Genomic DNA, 17,467 nt, shown 5'->3' with positions numbered 1-17,467 from the left:
GGAAGGGGGAAAGGCTGTGTTTGTGGGGGGGCCTGCCTGAGACAGGGGCAGGGGTTGGAGAAGAGGGTGGCAACAAAGAGTTGAGGTGGGGGGGTCGGAAGCAGGTCAAACAGGGGTCCCCACTTGGAGGTGGGGAGCGCTTAGGGTCCGGTTGGGGGCTGGGGGTAAGAAACCGGGTTCAGACCTAGGGAGAAAGGGCTGAGGGTCGTGGCCCAGGGGGCAGGAGGCGGAGCCAGGGCGGGGCGGCCGTCCCGGGGAGCCCGGGCTCGGGCTAGGACTGCCCCGGGCGGGAGCCACTGGGCACCGCCAGGGGCGCGGGGTCGCAAACTCACATGAAGACGTGGTAGACGAAGGCCCAGCCGCGGGGTCGCTCCAGCACGTTGTAGACCCAGTTCTGCAGGCGGCGGTAGCGCTTGTGCGCGGCGGAGGAGCGCTGGCCGCAGGCGGAGCCGCAGCCCGAGCCCGGCCCAGGGAGGGGCGCGCCCGGCGGCAGGGGGCTGCCCAGGAGCCCGAGGCGGCGCGGGGAGCCGCCCCCGCCCGCCTCGCCCTGCTCGCTCTGCACCGCCGTGAGCGCCACCAGCTCGGCGCGGGGGGCGTCCCCGGGCGGGGGCGCCAGGCCGAGGCGGCGCGGGGGGGCCTCGGCCATGGGCGGCGCCGGGCGGGGGGGGCCGGGGCCGGGGCCCGGGGCCGGTCCGGGGCGGGGGCGCGCGCGGTGCGCTCAGCGGCGCATGGCTCGGACCCCGGGCGGCCCGGGGCGGGCGCGGGCGCGGGCGCGGGGCTAGGGGCCGGGCCGGGGCCGCGCTGGGGCCGGGGCGGGCGCGCGGAGCCTGGGGGCCGCCGGAGCCCGCGCTGACCGCCCGCTTCCCCGGCGACTGGGGCGGCTCTTTCCGACTCCAACTCTCTTATTACGCGCTCCATGCCGCTCGCCTTTCCACCTGCCGCCGGCGCGCCGCTCACATGTCAGCCTCCCCCGCCCCGCCCCTCCCCCGCCCGCCCCCGCCCGCCCCGCGGCCGCCTTCCCAAATCGGGAGGGAGCGGGCGGGCGCGGCCGGGCGCAGGGAGAGGACCGCGGGGCCCGCGGCGAGGCCGGGCGCGCCGGCCGCTGGGCCCGGGCCGGACCGCGTGGCGGCGGCCCCGGGGGGACAGCGCCGGGGCGCGGGGGCGGGAGGCTGGGCGGGCGCTGCGCGCGCGGTGCGCACGGCTGCTCGGGCTGCGTGGGTCCGAGACGGGGCGGGCACGCCTCGCTTGTGGTTGCGAGAAGTGCCGTGTGGAGTTGCGGCCGCCGTCGTGGATGGGGCACGCGCCGGGGCCGTGGAGGCGCGCGAGGATGCACAAGTGCTACCTGCGCGTGCAGAGCGGGCGGCCGTGGGCTGCGAGGTGGCGGGATTGACTCAGCAGGCGTGAGGGGTCGTGGGTCGGCGTGGATGGGTGTGAAGTGGGTGTGCAGAAACCCGCCCGGCTGGAGGGTGGCCGCAGGCGGTGAGGCGTGCCCGGCGGGGCCGTGCTTGCGCGAGGGAGGGTGAGTGTGCGGGCAGTGGGCGCCTGGGGGCCAGCCCCGGCCTGCGCTTCCCCCACCAGGGCCCTCCGCCCGGCGCTGCCCCCGTGACAGCGCATCGCGGCGGGCCTCAGGTGTGTCCGTCTTTCCTCCCGCCCACCCCCGCCTCTGAGCTTCCCTTTGTGTAGGGGGAGCGCCCCCCACCCAGCCCCAACCCTAAGTCACTACGGTCGCCAGGCCGGCTCTCCCCAGCCCAGGCCGGAACGCGCGCCCTGGCTCCCAGGTCGGGGCGCCGGGCTCGGGGCACACAGTGTTGGGAGGTGAACTCTTGAGTCAGAGCTTCGGGCTACGCAACCCCTTCCCCAAAGGCCCACAGAATTCCACCCCGAAAGGGGAGACTCCCGGGGCACTCCCTCTCCGGCTGGAGAGTTCTTGGTGCCTGATCTCTCTTCATCCGTGGGGGTGGGCGCGCCCTTTCTTTTCCTTTAACGCCCAGGCCTCGCACGGAGGGGTAATTTGGTGATCCCGATTTCCTCTCCTGCCCCGCGGAAAGCTCCGGCCACGCCACACCCGCCGCTCCCTCCGCAGGCCCTGCCCCGGGGTGAAGCGCTTCCGCAGCAAACTCTTCCCGGTTCCTCGGGGAGGATCTCGGGGGACCGAGCTTAGCGGGAGGGGCGAGCGTGGGGGCGGGAAGGCGAGCTCGATTCTCAGCTGTCAGCAAAGGCAGCATTGATCTGCTGAGAGCCTGAGGGGGAGGAAGGCAGAGCTGCGGGCAGGCAGGGAGGGGGCAGCAGGGACTCGGGGTCCCCAAGCTGAGCCGGCCCACATCCCTACCCTAGAGTGACCCTTTTCCCCTCTGCCTAAAAAGGGGTACCTTCTGCTTTCTAACCCGAATTTTCCCCACTGATCGTGGCTGCAGATGTGCCCAGAGCCAAAGCCCTGGTTCCCCGGGCAGGTTATGCCCCTTCCTCAGCGGTAGCTGGAGGTTTCTGGACCCCTGGGCCCAGCTATGGATGCAATGTCAGGGTTGGGTTAACCATCCTCTGCAGTCAAATTCTCCAGCACTCAGCAATACCCCATCATCCCCTCCCTAAGAACTGAAGTTAACACCCCCTAGGCAGGTGGCACTGCCCTCCCAGACTCATGGGACTGCCTGGCTGGCTAGCCTCATCTATCAGGGATCCTAGGGGGTCAGACTAAGGTTTGGGAGTGTGAATAGTGAAAAGGAGAGCGATTGCAAAGGATCTGGGATGTTTCTTGGGGTCTTTTTTGAGGCTCCTCTGTGGCAGAAATGGCCTTTTAATCCAAATTGCCCTATCAACATCCAGAATATCTGAAATTGAGTCTGTTCTGGGAAATCTGATCCTCAAGTTCAGAATCACCTCTGGACCTTGTGCCTCTCTTCCCTTTGGGTTGTGGGGGGGGGGCTACAAAAGTCCCTTCCTCTCCCCATGAGGAGCCCTTATGGCAGGAGCAGGTCTGTCATCTTTCCCAACTCCAACTCTAGCTTAGCTGCTCAAAGGCAGCAGCAGCAGCAGCAGCAGGAGACTGTGACTGCAGCCAGAGGGGTGGAAGTTAGACTCGGGGAGGACTTTCATAGGGCGCAGAAATCAGTTCTCCTGCAGGTGCGCGTGTCATGGAGGGACAGGCCCACTACATTCTAAAATGGAGACACATGGAACTCTTCCTCAGGGGGGGTGTTCGTTTATGAGTCTATAAACAAAGTATAATTGGGGTGTGTGTGTACCACACATGCACTCATATATTTGGGGGACTGGAGGACGCAGAGGAGAAAGTCCAGTTCAGAGAGGACAGGTGGCCACTCGGGGTGACAGGGGAGCCTTCCTGCCCCCATCCGGATTCCCAGGGCATGTCTGGGAGGACGACTTTCCTCCCCGCCGCCTTAGTGACTAAGACACTTTTCTGAGCAAGCAGCTGTCTCAGACTCCCTCCGTCATTCCCCCTGCTGGAGAGGGTGGGGGTGCTGTGCCACCCTCCTCCCTCCCTCTCCCACCTGTTCCCTTTACCCCACCCGCAGCGGCTTCCTCCCGCCCCACAGCCCTCATTTCTTTCCCTGGTAGCCATGCCAAGGCATCCCGCTCTGCCCAGACGCCCTCTCTGTCCCACCTGGGCAAGTCCCTTCCCTGCGCTGGGTTTCAGCTTCCCCATCTGTACAAGAAGGGGGCTGGGCTCCGAGATCTGTAATTCATCACTGTCGCCACCATCCATCAATGAGCAAGTATTGATTTGGGGAAAGGAGGGAGGGAGGGGCTCCCATTTGCTGAACACCCGCTCTGGCCCAGGCCTTGCCCCTCTGGGACCCAGAGCAGCCCTTTGCACGTGAGAAAGCCGAGCTTGGAGAGGGACGGAGGCTCACCCAAGGGTGCACAGACAGAGGGTGACCCCAGAGATGTGACCTGTCCTCTCTCCTGGCTCACACCTACCAGTTGTGCCCTGGGTCCTGGGGTCAGTGCTGGGGACCCGGGAGGAACCCTGGGTGGCCACTCCTTATTCTCCAGGACTCACGGTTCCCCGGGGCAGAAACCCACAGGCCTGAAAGCGTTGAGGTCTGGAAGGGTTGGAACCTGGGTCCCAGGGGCCAGCTTCAAGCCTGTCATCGATTCCAGTGTGACCTCAGGTCAACCAAAGGCTCAGATTCCTTCCTTGAAGTGGGAAGGGGATGGGTTAAGTCCATGTTTTTCAGACTTGATTAGCAGTGGAGGTCTTCTTACAAACAGAATCACAAGCCAGCACTCCGACTTGTAAAGAGCATTTAAGCAAAGGTGCTCTGGCTGAATTGGGGTGCAAGGGTTCGGCTTTCATCCACCAGACCTCCTCCTAGTTTTTGTTGTTTACAGATGTCGGGGTTGCTAGAGATCAGAAGAGGGAGTGGTCTCATAGGCTGCGGCACAGGGGGCCTTGGTGACAAGATTGGGGAGCACTTGGAGAGGTGCAGGGAAGGACAGCCAATAATGCCTGCAGTAATTATAATAAAGCAAATATCAAAATCAACAGGGAACTATAAAACCAGAGACATTCTGGGGTGGTAGGAGGGAGAGGGGAACAGGATCAAAACAGGGGTGGGAAGAGCACAAGGGACTACAGTGATGGCTCACAGGTGAATGGGTAGTGGGAATTTCACAGGGATTAAAACCGAGGTGAGAAAGCATACATTGTACAAAAATGAAGAATGATGTAATATATAGATATAAAATTAAAAAATAAAAAGGGAAAAAAATAAGGCCAGTGCTAAATGCTGAGCTGCCATAGGATGCTTTACCTGCATTGCCTATTTCACCACCCAACAACACAATAACAATGGGGGTGCAATACTGTTCACACCCCCATTTGTATAGACAAGACAGACTCGGTGAAGACGTTTGCCTACTCTATGTCTTTACCCCCTGCTCTAGCCTACCATGTGAGTCCTTGGGGTGTGGGGCTGGGGGAGGATGTTATAGAGCCTGGGGGAAGAGCAAGTTTGGCAAGGGGGACCAGGAGACCTTGAATGCTAGGCTGAAGGGTCTAGTTGGCCTGATAGGACTCAAGGAGCCTGGCCAGGCCTGAGCTTGGCATGCTGCTGAGGCTGTGTCTCTGTAGGACACAACTCAGGAAAGGTAGAACGGGAGTCATCAGCTCCCAGGGAGGCTGGCAGTGCCAGGGGCAGAAACAGCAGTGAACTATGAGCCCAGGGTTAGGCATCCCGGGTCTACCTCTGGACTAGCTGGTGGCCTTGAGCAAATCACACACACCCTACTCCCCTCCCCCCAGCAGGAGTGAGTGAAACAAGGCATGAAAAGTGAGAGAGGCATGAGAAGTGGCAGAGAGCTGTATACATGGGAACCACTGATCTTAGCACACTTCAGGTGTGTGATCAGAGTGGAGAGGGGGCGCTGTGAGATTCCCCTAGGCTTAGCAGCTCTTCTCAATCTGGAAAGGCTCCCTAGGAAGGCTTCCTCCTCGGAGGAAGGGGTTGGAGTGGATGGTGGGCAGGGGTGATGGCATTGCAGGCATCATTTACCTCTAGGGGCCCACCTCCACCAAGAGCAGGAAGAGGAAGTATGAGAGAAAGGTAAGGCCTGCTTTCTTTTCCCAGTGAGGCCCAGAAAGGACTCTATAAAGACTTAGGCCACCCAGCACTGAGAGGTGCTAGGGGCTGCCTGGGGAGTTCCTCTTCCCCCAGATTGGGGGCGGGAGGGGGGGGGATGCGACAGAGCTCAGCAGGCCTGCTGGGCCAGTTAGCTCAGCGCCACAGGAGGTGGGGCGGGAGCAGTGTTGCTGAGTTCAGTGAAAGTGAACCCCCATTGATCCTCTGGGTTGGAGGGGGCCCATAAGGAGGAGACCTAGAGAGAGAAGGGGGTGTGGAAATCAAGGTCAAAGTCATCCCTTGTGCTGCTCTCCTCTTCCTCCAGGACTCTTCCTCCTTAATCCCAGCTCCCAAAAGACCATGGACAAGGCAGTGCTACAGCTGTTCTCCATGAGAGTTGGCTAGCAAATGAGGAAGGATGCTTCTGAGTTGCTGAGAGTGCAATGGAAGCAAGCTTCCCTACTCCCCACGCCCTGGTGGGAGAAACCTGGGTGTGGGCTCAGGCTGAGAAGTGTCATGAGCTGGAGGGACTACAAATTGAGTGGCAAGAAAGGGGTTCCACAAAAGAGATAAGTTTTGATAGGGGTAGAGGTTCAGGGAGGAGATGGTGGCTCAGAAGTAGTACTAGGTGCTCAGTGACAGGGTTGAGAGGCTCAAAGAGAGATTTCCAGGTCAAACTTGATGGAACACTTACTGAATACTTTCCTTCTTAAAATATTAGATATCTAGGGCCTCCCTGGTGGAGCAAGGGGTTAAGCACCACACTACGAAGCAATTTGCAGCCTCTGTAGCACAAGTTCGATCCCTGGCTGGCCGGGGAGCAACCCACATGGCCCAGCAGGCCTCTCCTGTCTCGCCCGCTGCTCCCCTCAGCAGTGTATTTCAGTCAGTCTGCCTGTTCTGTTCTCCACTCTGTCTCTGGTGAATCCTCTCACTCCTGCATCTCTGGCCTGTACCCCAGCTCTTGTATGCATAAATAAATCAATCTTTAAAAAAATGTATTAGATATATAACATACATCTTGGATAATATATATATCTCCAAGCTCAAAAGCCTGATTGAGAAATTTCAAAAGGCCAGAAATGAGATGGAATTTCAGTAGGAGCAGATAAGTAGGAGTTGAAGCTGTACTCCAGAGGAAGGGCTCAGTGGCCCAGCAAGGATGGGGTGTAGTTCCTCCCCACCAGTGGCAGGGACTCCAGTAGGCTCCCCACTTAAAGCTGGGTCTTGGGGAAGTGTTGCCCCCTATCCACAGAACTAAACTAATCTCTGCCCGATTAGCCACCTGGCCCTGGCTTTGGGTAGAAAGAGCATCCATATGGGGATGATACCTAAAGCCTGTCCACATGAGGGGGTGGGCTCAGGACTTGATTTTCATGCCATGAAAAAAATCCCAAGCCAAGACATTAGAGCTAGTTTGGGGTCCACACTCTGCCCATGGTGTGGGCAAATACAACAGAGAAGTTGTCCCTCATAGGAGCTTCCCTGTTCCACAGTACAGTCAGGAAAATGTGCTGAAAATAACTATTTGAAGGATTAACATCTCAAGATATAAGAAGTATGATATCTTGAGAGACTTCTTTCTCATGGGAGAATTATACTTAACGATCTATAGATAATGTGACAATCTGAAAGGAAGTTTAACATAGTTAACATCTTCAAAAAGATAAAAGAAATGAATAGCACCTATAAAATAAGAACAGAAAGCTATCAAACAGGAACATGTAGCAGATATGAACAGAACCATAGTCTGAATTTTTAGGATAGAACGTTCTGAGATTATAGAAATAAAACCTGAAGTTACTGACATTTTTAAAAAAATCAATAAATCAGTAAATGTAGCTGAAGAGAGAATTTGTAAGTTAGAAACTAAAATGGGAAAGTCTCCAGAATGAAGCACAGAACAATAAAAAGATTAAACATAATACAAGAGCATGGAAGATTGAATGAGAAACTCCAGCACATACATATTATTAGTTTCAGAAAAAGATACTGGAATGAATGACGAAGCTCTTTCCAGAAACAAGATGTGAATTTCTAGATTTAAAAGGTCCAGACTGCCTAGTAAGATACTTTTAAAACAAAACTACATCTAGACACCTTATAGCTTAAGTATAACATTAAGAATAAAAAGAATATTCTAAAAGCCACCAGAGAGAAAAGATGATTTATCTACAAAGGTCCAATAATTGAATTGACAATAAGCTTCTCATCAGCAACAACAGATGCCAAAAGACAATGGAATAGTATCTCCAGAGTGCTGAGGGCAAATAATTGCGTGCCGAGAATCCCACACATTGCCAAGTTGTCATTTAAGGCAAAATAAAGACATTTTGACACATCCAAGATCTTAGAAAGCCTCTTTCCCACAGACCTTCACTGAATGCAGGGGAGCTTGGGAGAAAGGTTGGGAGCTGAAGAGGTGGTGGATTCAGGGCTGTGAAAGGGAGACAGCTCTGTTTCAGGTCTCTTTGGCACCAGCCAGCCAGAGGAGCCCAGTTCAGCCTGGCACAGCTGGATTCACCCCTCCTAAGTGACCACCTTGCTGTCCTCCTGTCCCCTCTTCCCATACTAGGGTGTGGGCCAGCATCCAAGCTGTAATGTTGCCAGCCTGGTTCAGGGGGCCTTACAGAGGCCATACCCAAGTTGGTCATGTGACCAGGCTTTGGACCTCACCCTAGGGTCCTCTGCTCAAAGGGGTTGGGGGGCTTAAATACCACCTTACGGAGGCCAATGGATGGCTAGAGAGGCGGGTAAAGACTAGGCCCTGCTGGTGCTGGGCTCTGCAGGTGACCCTCATGGATGACCCTGAGCTGGGAGAGGACTGTCTGTGAAGATAACAGCCCAAACCAGAAAGTTCCAGCAGAGGGGTAATTTCTTCAGAGCTGAACTGGTCTTGTGTTTTGTCTCTCTCTCATTCTCACTCCTACTGTCTTCTCCTGTCCCCAACTAAGATAAACTTCATGATAGCACAGACCTGGTCTGACTTGTTTTCAACTGTCTTCATAATGTCCAAAACATTGACACACAAAGTGTCAGAGAAATATTTGCCTGATGTGTGTATGACCAATAATAGAGGCAATCAGAGCTGTTGGAGATCAGAGCTCTTCACTAATTCTACCCCAGGAGTTAGAAGTTGCTCAGTAAGACCACTGAAATGAGGCCTTGATATATATGGAAAAGACATAAAAGGATATTGCAGGACTGGGGCCAGTACATTCTGAAAACATGGAGGTGAGTTTAGGACCAGTGTGATGGAAGCAGAGTGCAGGAGAAAGGAGAATGGAGACAGATGTAATACTCTTGGATAGTTTTTCTTGTCCTCATTGTTGCCCTAGGGAGGCCCCTCCCTTCAAAATTTAAGGGTCTTGGGCCTCCTGGTGGTGCAAGGGATTAAGTCTCAGCACTATGAAGCTATTGGCAGCCACTGAAGCACAAGTTCGATCCCCAGCCAGGGAGTTGACCCACATGGTACAGCAGACCTCTCCTGTCTCGCCTGCTATTCCCCTCAGCAGTGTATTTCAGTCAGTCTGTCTGTTCTTCTCCCACTCTGTCTCTGGTGAATCCTCTCACACACACACTCCCACCTCTGGCCAGCACCCCAGCACTTGGATGTATAAATAAATCTTCAAAAAACAAACACAATTTAAGGGTCTTATCAGGGAAGAGGTTAAGGATCGAGTATCCTCTGAGAAAGGGAACAATCACTCCCCGTAAGTTTCCTAGAGTTGGCGAAGTTGGGAAAAGGGTGGGACAGGACATCTTCAGGAAACTTAGGTGTTACATGCTGCCCCCTTGTGGCCTTGGCAGAATTGAGCAGCAAGGTCAACCAGGTGGGCTATTCGAAATCCCAGGGACTTCCAGTCTCCACCTAGTATCAGCCTCCAGAAAAGTTAAGTTATCCCAGCTCAGCTATCCACACCAGATCCGATTGCTTTGTTTATACTGCATATACTTATGGCTGGGCCAGTGATTTTGAGGAGACTTTTTGCAAAAGGAGACAATTCACATTTAGTAAAAATTAATGTTCTCTCACACACACGGGCACACACACCCCTTTGGCCAGAAGGCAATAGTGTATGTACAGGGGTCAGCAGAGCAGGGTTTTGGTTTCAGCTCCACCCTTAATTCAGAGTGACCTTGGGCAAGTCACTATACTTCTGAGCCTCCCTGTCTCCATCTGTAACACAGAGATCACAATCCCTCTTCCTGTCTCCCCTGCAGGGTCACTGTGAAGATCATTGGGAGGACGGATGCTGCAAATGTTAGGAAAAAATGTGTAAAGAGTGCTCCGGATGTAAGGGGATCGGCTGGGTATTAGATAGGGACTCTCTTGGGCTGCACCAAAGTGTTTGTTTACACCCAGACAGGCCCTGCTGGCCAAGGAATTTAAAGGGAACGTGCTCAGCAAGGAAGTTGCTTGTCAATCACAACCAATCGAAACATGTCCAGAAGAATGAAAGCCTTTGGGAAAATGGGGATCCACCAACTGTCCTGAAATTCCTGTTACACTGGAGTTTTCAAGTGGCCTCTACATGGAAAGTTAGCCAGGAAGTGAAATTCTGCCTCTTCTCCCAAGCCAGGACCCCTTCAGTGCATGCACACAAGTGCTCCACACACTTTCCACAGGGGGAAGGCCCAGTATCTGTGCTCACATGTCTCATGGAGACGTGTTTGGGTACAGGACAGTGGGAAAGGCCAGATGATCCCCTTCACAGAAAAGTCTGGAGCTAGAATGAAGATTAACTGGATACAGGAGATGGAACGCTGAGTTTGGGATTCAGAAGTCTGTGGGGCTGCCGCTGACCCAGCTGCAGGGGCAGAGCTACTGACGTGAGGTCACAGCATCCCTCTGCACCTGCCCTGAAGACATCAGAGGGACAGAACCTTCAAACCAGTAAAACTTTGACTTTTGCAAAAGATTCTTTTTTTCAGTCTACAGTATCACTCTTGCCTGGCCCCATCTTTTTGCTTTAATGGCCAAGAAGCCGGGGATCAAATGTGAAACCCAACTTCAACAACTATGTAGATCTTTATGGCCCAGATATTTGTGTTCCTGCTTTCTATAACGCTGATTTCCTACTCAATGATATTCTTCTTCATTCTAATTTGTCATCTTATTTCATCATACATGGTTTTCATGAAAGTCGTCTATTTTCTTGGTGGCATAAGGTAAGCTCCATTCAGGGAACTGACTGAAAATGAAATAGATGGCAGAGATGTCTAAATACTTACCATGGTTGACAGCGGTGGATATACAGTGAGGAAATTCGAAAGGCATCAGGGTGAGACTTGACATCATGTAATAGTAAAGCCTCTTGTCCAGCCCCTTGAGACAATCCCAGAGACAAAGGAGTTGTCCAAGGTTTGATGACCTATTACTGGCAGAGAAGAAGTTAATACCTATATCCCCTGGCATCTAGTTCTCTGCACTTCCCGTGACAACGGGTCTCATTCTAGTTGAAAGGATGGCACAGTCGAGGTAAAACACAGAGCTCACCACTGGCCCCTATGGCCAATGAAGAGGAGAAATATTCTTTCTATTCTCCTGGCTTTAATTAGTAGGAAGCAGGCACTCCCTGGAGAACCTTCTGTATCATCGTCTGACAAGGAGCTCGAGCTGCCCTTAATAGCATATGCCATGCTATGAGCAGGCAGCTCAGAGTGCCTCTCCATGCCACAGCAGTTAGCAGTGGAGGAATTTGCCCGGTCCTTGTTTGAAGGCTAGTGACAGCTTTCTCCATGACAGATGCCCTCTTGACTCTTGACCAAGTAGGACATATCTGAGTCTGGCAAACATGCAGCGGAGGCCAGGAGGAAGACAGGCAGGCAGCTTGAGCAGCAAGTAGATTCTGATGAAGTTCATTTCTTAAATCAGTTGAAGACCTCAGCTTGAATCAGATAACCAGTGTAAGTTCCCTTGGCTTCTGACATCCCCTCCTCACAAGGGTCTCCCTCTTTCACAGACACCCAAGCTGAGGGAAAATAAACCTTTCCAAAGCAAAGTGGCCCCATGGATTCTCCCAAACACAGAAACCCAGACTCTAAGTTATCTAAAATGAGATTTATTGCATTTCATGCAGTTTGAAGTCCATGCAGCAAAGGAGACTAGCACAATTTTTAATGCATTTTAAAAATGAAATAAAAAATGGGGGGAGGGAAGCAAATGCACAAAGTTCTAGTCTCCTCAGGTCCCTAGGAGAGAAGGGTTTGGGAATGAAACCGCCCACTCTCTGTGGCAAATGAGTTCATCTCCTAAATCGGGAATGTTTCCATGACCTCTGGATCCTGGATGCAAACATACAAAGCTCCGGGGCAAGAACAGGAGGGCACAGGAGGAGGACCACTAGCGAGAAACAGGCTACACATAGTCACCTAATTTAATCTGAGGGCAGAACAAGGTGGCAAATCCTCAGGGCAGTAGCCTGTTCCAAGAATCAGGAGATAACATACACCCCTGAACAGATTTGCTCTTAAAAAGAAATGGCTGTAAGAACTAAAAAAGAAAAACAAAACACGTATTTCTTCAACAACACTCTTCAAGAAAATGCCATAAATATGTTATTTAATATTTTCATTTCATAGAATTGGACACATAGCTCACATACTGAAATATTGATTTCTTGGAGAAAAAGTGGAAAAAAGGAAATAAAAAATATTGCATCTTTCTGCTGGAGAATCTCGGCCCCCAGGTGTGGGGCGTAGTGCACCAGTGTCCTAGCCTGCAGGAGGCGCTGAGGTCGACCCGGTCCTCTGGGGAGGGAGGCTGTGCCCACTGCCCGGGGCTATATGGCAAAAATTGTGTTGGGTGTCCTTGACCTTGCCAGCTCAGGCCCTCAGTCGGCGGTCACCTGGGAGGCCTGCCCATCGGAGGGCTGGTTGGCTGACTGGATGAACATGGGCTGGGCGAGGTCCTGGCCGGCAGGCATGGTGACTTGCTGGATCTGGTAGAGCTGCTGTGAGGGGTGGAGAGGAGAAAGTGAGGTCACCCCGGGGAGAGGGGCATGCAGCTCCCTATGGGCCTCGAGCTGGCTGGGGGCCCCAGATACCTCAACCACCACCCACTGCAAGGCATCAGAGGGAGGAGGGGATGTGGAGCTCTGCTGGGTTTGGGCACAGCAGACACAGGAGGCACCACGAGCCTGGTGTGGGGGTGTGTGTGTGGTGGGCGGGGAAGAGGTGCAGGGAGTTGCATTTCCTGTGGCTTTCACTTCTCTGGACTCTGCCTCTCCCGTTAGCTCAGAGCATTGAGCTTGCTGCACGCTGTTCCTCTGTGACAAACACAAGCAATTCGAACCACTGTACCAGCAGCTTGGAAGTCAGCATTTCCCTATCTCGGCATTCCTCACCGGTAGGGGCAATATGATTACCCCCTTTCTTCTGGGTACCTGGCTCAGACTGAGGCTACAGTAAACCTGCATTTCCTACATGGGGCTTGCTAAGGAAGAAGCCTGCAATTAAACACTTACTATAAGCCAAGACCCATGAGGGGTGGCGATGATGCTCACTTAGCCACTATGGAAGGCTAGGGCCAACTGAACACTTGGCTTCTCAGGTGTCTCCAAAAGAAACCAAAAGCCAATACCATCTGCCACAGGAGCCCTGGCATGTGAACCTAGCACCTAGAGCTGGTAGAAGTCAGAGGTGGATGAGGCCAACTCCTCTTTCTCTGGGCAAAAGAGAACACAAACTTACCCATGTCATCCAATTATGTCCTCAGGGAACTCTGAGACTGCAGTGTGTGGGGAAAGGGGGTGGGAAAAGGAAGAGTCCTTCCTTTCATGGGCTTAGAATTACTGAATTCCAAGCACTGAACAAGCATAAGAGGGCACAGGTTCTCTGCCTTTCACCTAATCCATACTATTAGCAGCATGGCTTAGAGAAAAACCAGCGGTAGAGAGGGAACCAGGAGGCCGCATTCTAGTCCCAGTTCTGCAGTGAGCAGCTGAGTGAGTAGGGTCAAGCTACTGCCCATCTCTAGAGCACAGTTTACTCCTCTGAAAAACAGACTTGAGCTAAGATTATCTTCAGCCCCCACCAGGCTATAAATCTAAAGGACAGGAATCCTGATTTAAAGGCTCTACTTGTTTTTAACAATTTCTGTCCACTTATTGTTAAGGAAGATAGGCTAGGAGCCCTAACCATCCCAACCCACAGATATCACCTGCAAACTTTCATAACTCCTCACCCTGTGCCCCTGTCCAGGCTGGGCCTACCTGTCCATCTGTGAATTGGCTGAACTGCTGCTGTCCTTGCTGGACCTCGGTCTGTGTGATCTGTGGGAATCAAGAGGCAGAGCAGGCATGTCAGCTGCAAGGTCTGGTCACGAGTCCACCACCCAGGAGAGGGTGGTGAAGATCAAATGCGACAATACACATAGAGTGCCAAAATGAGGTCTGGCACAGCACAGATACTTAGTAAGTCAGAGGAAGGCAAGGGTCCCTCCCACTCCCCAGCACTTGGGGCGCCTCAGAGTCAGCTCATGCATAAGACTCCAGAACACAAAATATACAACCCCTATAATTCTCTTTTAATGTCCACCTACCCTCACTCCCCACCCTCTGTAAGGTCTTTTTGTGGCTTCGGGTTCAAGACAAACAAAACCCCTAGTTCCAAGGTGCTGGCAAGATAGGGCGTAACTTTTATGAAGTTTAAGCAGCAACCCTAAGCGTCTGTCTTTCAGCCACTGAAGGAAGACTGCAAAGTGTTAGCAAAGTGGTGAGTGGTCTCTCTCATTCTTGGAAGGTGGGCTCCAAGCCAACCCGTATCACCCAGATTATCTGAGTGGAACATGAAACACCCTGGCAAGCAGGAGGCCTGGGCCCTGGCAGCCCACATGGCAAACCTATGAAGTACTTTTTCCAAGAGCGGCCACATGCAGCCATCTGGGCCAAGGAGGAAGGGGGGAGGGACAAGGGAGATGAGCAAAGAAAACATTTATCACAGACTTCAAATCTTCTGCAAGATTTTAGAAGATTTTACTGATATGTAGAACCACATCATGTAATGCCACCTGATGGACACGCCTGGAAGACTAGAAGGAAGACTGATGCGTGCTTGTGCACACACGGGTGCTTATGGAACATCTGACTAGCAATATCCTCTGTGTGCCCTGTCTTGCCAGCACCTTGGAACTAGGGGTTTTGTTTGTCTTGAACCTGAAGCCACAGAAAGACCTTACAGAGGGTGGGGAGTGAGGGTAGGTGGACATTAAAAGAGAATTATAGGGGTTGTATATTTTGTGTTCTGGAGTCTTATGCATGACCTGACTTTTAGCGCCCCAAGTGCTGGGGAATTATCACAGCTAGGTAAGGACTATCCTCTTGAATGTTGTCATAACAGCCCAAAACAGCCCGTCAGGCCTACCCATGAGGCTCTGAAGAACCAACAGGTATGAAAGGGCTTCAGGAGGGTTTCTTATTCTCATTCCCTGTTTCTCCTCTCAGCAGTCTTTAAGCTGCTTGAAGGCAGGAGTTAAGTTTTGTCTTTACCCCTCCCAGTACAAAGTAAGTACTCAAGAAATGTTTGCAAAATAAATGAGTGACAAAGACAGATGGAAAATATTTCTTATAAATAAGGTTAACTGGCCCCTGCGGCCAGCAAGATTGCCATCCACATTAGCTGAGAAGAAAGCTTCATTTGCCTTTAAAGTCCTTTTATATATTGTTTACCCAGGATTCGGTCAACAAACATTTACTGAGCACCTACTAAATGCTAGATTTTCACAATTACAATCTCTTATATTTTGACACACATATTTTTACTGTATTCTGACAATCATAATTAGCCCTCAGATGCCCGTTTGCGTCTCCTTTTCCTCTCTGTATACTCAACTCTCTGTATACTCAACTCTCTCACTTCCTGGCTTTAGTTCTAGTGTCAAACTTGGCTCTGGAGAACCAAGAATGCATTTCCTCTCACCCCCAGGCCATAAAAAGTTTTTGGATGCCAGATTAGACTCTACAAGGTTTCTTTCTTCTTTAAATAGAGGGGCGCCCAAGGGGAAGTGACCAGTGACTCCCAAGGGTATGGCCAGTCTTCAGATCCAAATCTATATCATTGAATCCCAAGGAAGTTAGGGAAAAGCCCAATCCTTATGCAAGACAAGGAATGAGTTTGGAATGGCTTCTTTAAGGAGCCCAGAGACTATATAGAACACAAGCCATGCTTTTTGGCTCATTCCTCCTATTTTCCCAAATGAGATCTTTGGAGACCTGCTCTACAAACTCAGCTCTGTCACCACTGTCAATAGATACATCACTAGAAATGCAACTGGGCCAGATGGGCCCAGCTCTTAAACGATTGCTGCTTTTTTTGGGTCTGAGGCAAAAGAATCCATTAATAATGCCTCCCCTTGATCAGCACCCCCACCCCTGCAAAATGATGCCAGGACCCCAGTCCCTGAGCCCAGGAGGAAGCCCCCTCAGCACATGCAGCTCATAGCCTTCAATATCTCAGAACACGAGAGAAGATTCGGAGGAAGGAAGAAATTTCTGGCTAGGGATGGGGGTGAGGAAGGATCTAAGCAAGCTTTCCAAAGGTCACAGGAGGCGCCAGGACACGACAGCTATTTAGGTTTAAAGATGGAAACAATGAGCCTAACAATGAGGCTGTCTGTCAAAAATGCTTCCTCCAGTTTAGATATGCGCACCACACATCAGGCCATCTTCAAGTATTCTTCAGACTTCTGCCTTGTGTTCCTTTTTCCCCTGAGAATATGATGGCTAAGAAACATTGAATCCAATCCTCCAGTTACTCCCATTGGTCCCTTGGGATGTAGAAGAGCTGTGCGGGTGTGGAGATGGCTCTTGCTGAAGGACAGGTGGTCAGAGCTGTGTGTTGAGCGCTCCTCTCAGCCTGAAGCCAGCTCCTGCTGGTCCCCAACTCAAACCCTGCATCTCTGGTATACATACCTGTTGAGCATTGGTGGCAAGCGTCTGGATCTGTCCCTGCACAACTTGGGTGCCTGATACAGGCTGGGCTAGGCGAATATACTGCAGTTGGCCAGCATTCAGCTGCACCTAGGGCAAGGGCAGAGACCAACAGACCACAGGAGACTGAGTACAGCCTCAAACAGGCAAACTTCATGACCAGAGATGGTGATCATCCCCGACCCATAACACCAGCCCCCAGCCTTCCAAAGAAGTCTACCCAGAAAAGTTCTTTTTTTTTAACAGAATTCAAAACAAAATCGTAACATCCCCACGACACAAAAGAATGTTGTTCTCTGAATGGACTTGGGAAAAAATTTCCAGAGGATCTTGTGATATGTGTGAATAGAGCATGGATGCAACCTCAATATTCACTGACTCTTAGCTGTCTGCTATTTACCTTGGGATTTTATCCCAAGACTGCCTGATATGCTTGGAATGCTTGGACTTAAGTAACCCCCAAGCCCATCTCCACACGCCAGTTCCCAGAACGGCTGAGCTAATATTGAGCAGAGGTCCAGCATCCATCAGGAGCCCAAAGCATCCAGCAGTCACTCCATGCCCGAGCCCAAGCACTGTCCACGCCCATGCTGCATACCTTCAAAGTAAGAATGGCCTGTTAATCTCTCTTTATCCCCAAGAGTCAGCACCAATGGGGGTCTGAGAAATTCTTAGGATCCTTGGTGTTCAGCACTAGCTTTTGGGCAAACACCTCCCAAGGGGAAGCTGAATCAATAAACCTTTTACAGAAAACCCCATCGGGGGAAACCAAAGCTACAAAAATACCCTTAGAGTCCCTCATGCTTAAGACTGAGTTTCAGATAATACAATAATACCACATGCTTCTTTTAATTGTGTGCTAAAAGCCTTAACTCAGGCTCTTAACAGTCCAGTATACCATGAAAGTATTAGTGCTGTGAGCATGAGGATAATGAGTGGACCAAGGCAGTTACA

At 52.1% G+C, this 17,467-nt stretch overlaps 2 protein-coding genes across 12 annotated transcripts in view; both read right to left on the bottom strand.

The window, feature by feature from the left end:
- The window catches only part of KCNQ4 (potassium voltage-gated channel subfamily Q member 4), a 53,317-nt gene extending 52,583 nt beyond the window's left edge, over positions 1-734 (bottom strand). Inside the window, exon 1 of one of the 2 annotated variants that reach the window (XM_037499585.1) lies at positions 333-734. In XM_037499585.1, coding sequence (XP_037355482.1) covers positions 333-646 — 314 coding nt within the window. In that variant the 5' untranslated portion in view covers positions 647-734. The remainder of the gene's footprint in view (positions 1-332) is intronic. The other variant, XM_054691227.1, reaches the window with a different exon arrangement.
- An 11,407-nt stretch (positions 735-12,141) lies between these two features.
- The window catches only part of NFYC (nuclear transcription factor Y subunit gamma), a 61,572-nt gene continuing 56,246 nt past the window's right edge, over positions 12,142-17,467 (bottom strand). For all 10 annotated transcript variants that reach the window (XM_037500627.2, XM_037500629.2, XM_037500633.2 and 7 more), the window contains 3 exons: positions 16,496-16,603; positions 13,799-13,858; positions 12,142-12,538 (listed from right to left, as the gene is read on the bottom strand). In XM_037500627.2, the coding sequence (XP_037356524.1) occupies positions 12,419-12,538; positions 13,799-13,858; positions 16,496-16,603 (288 nt within the window). In that variant the 3' untranslated portion in view covers positions 12,142-12,418. The remainder of the gene's footprint in view (positions 12,539-13,798; positions 13,859-16,495; positions 16,604-17,467) is intronic.

This window comes from Talpa occidentalis, unplaced genomic scaffold (assembly GCF_014898055.3).
Source record: "Talpa occidentalis isolate TD23 unplaced genomic scaffold, MPIMG_talOcc4v2.1 talOcc4.9, whole genome shotgun sequence".
NCBI classification, from domain to species: Eukaryota; Metazoa; Chordata; class Mammalia; order Eulipotyphla; family Talpidae; genus Talpa; species Talpa occidentalis.
This window is presented reverse-complemented; position numbering and strand designations above follow the sequence as displayed.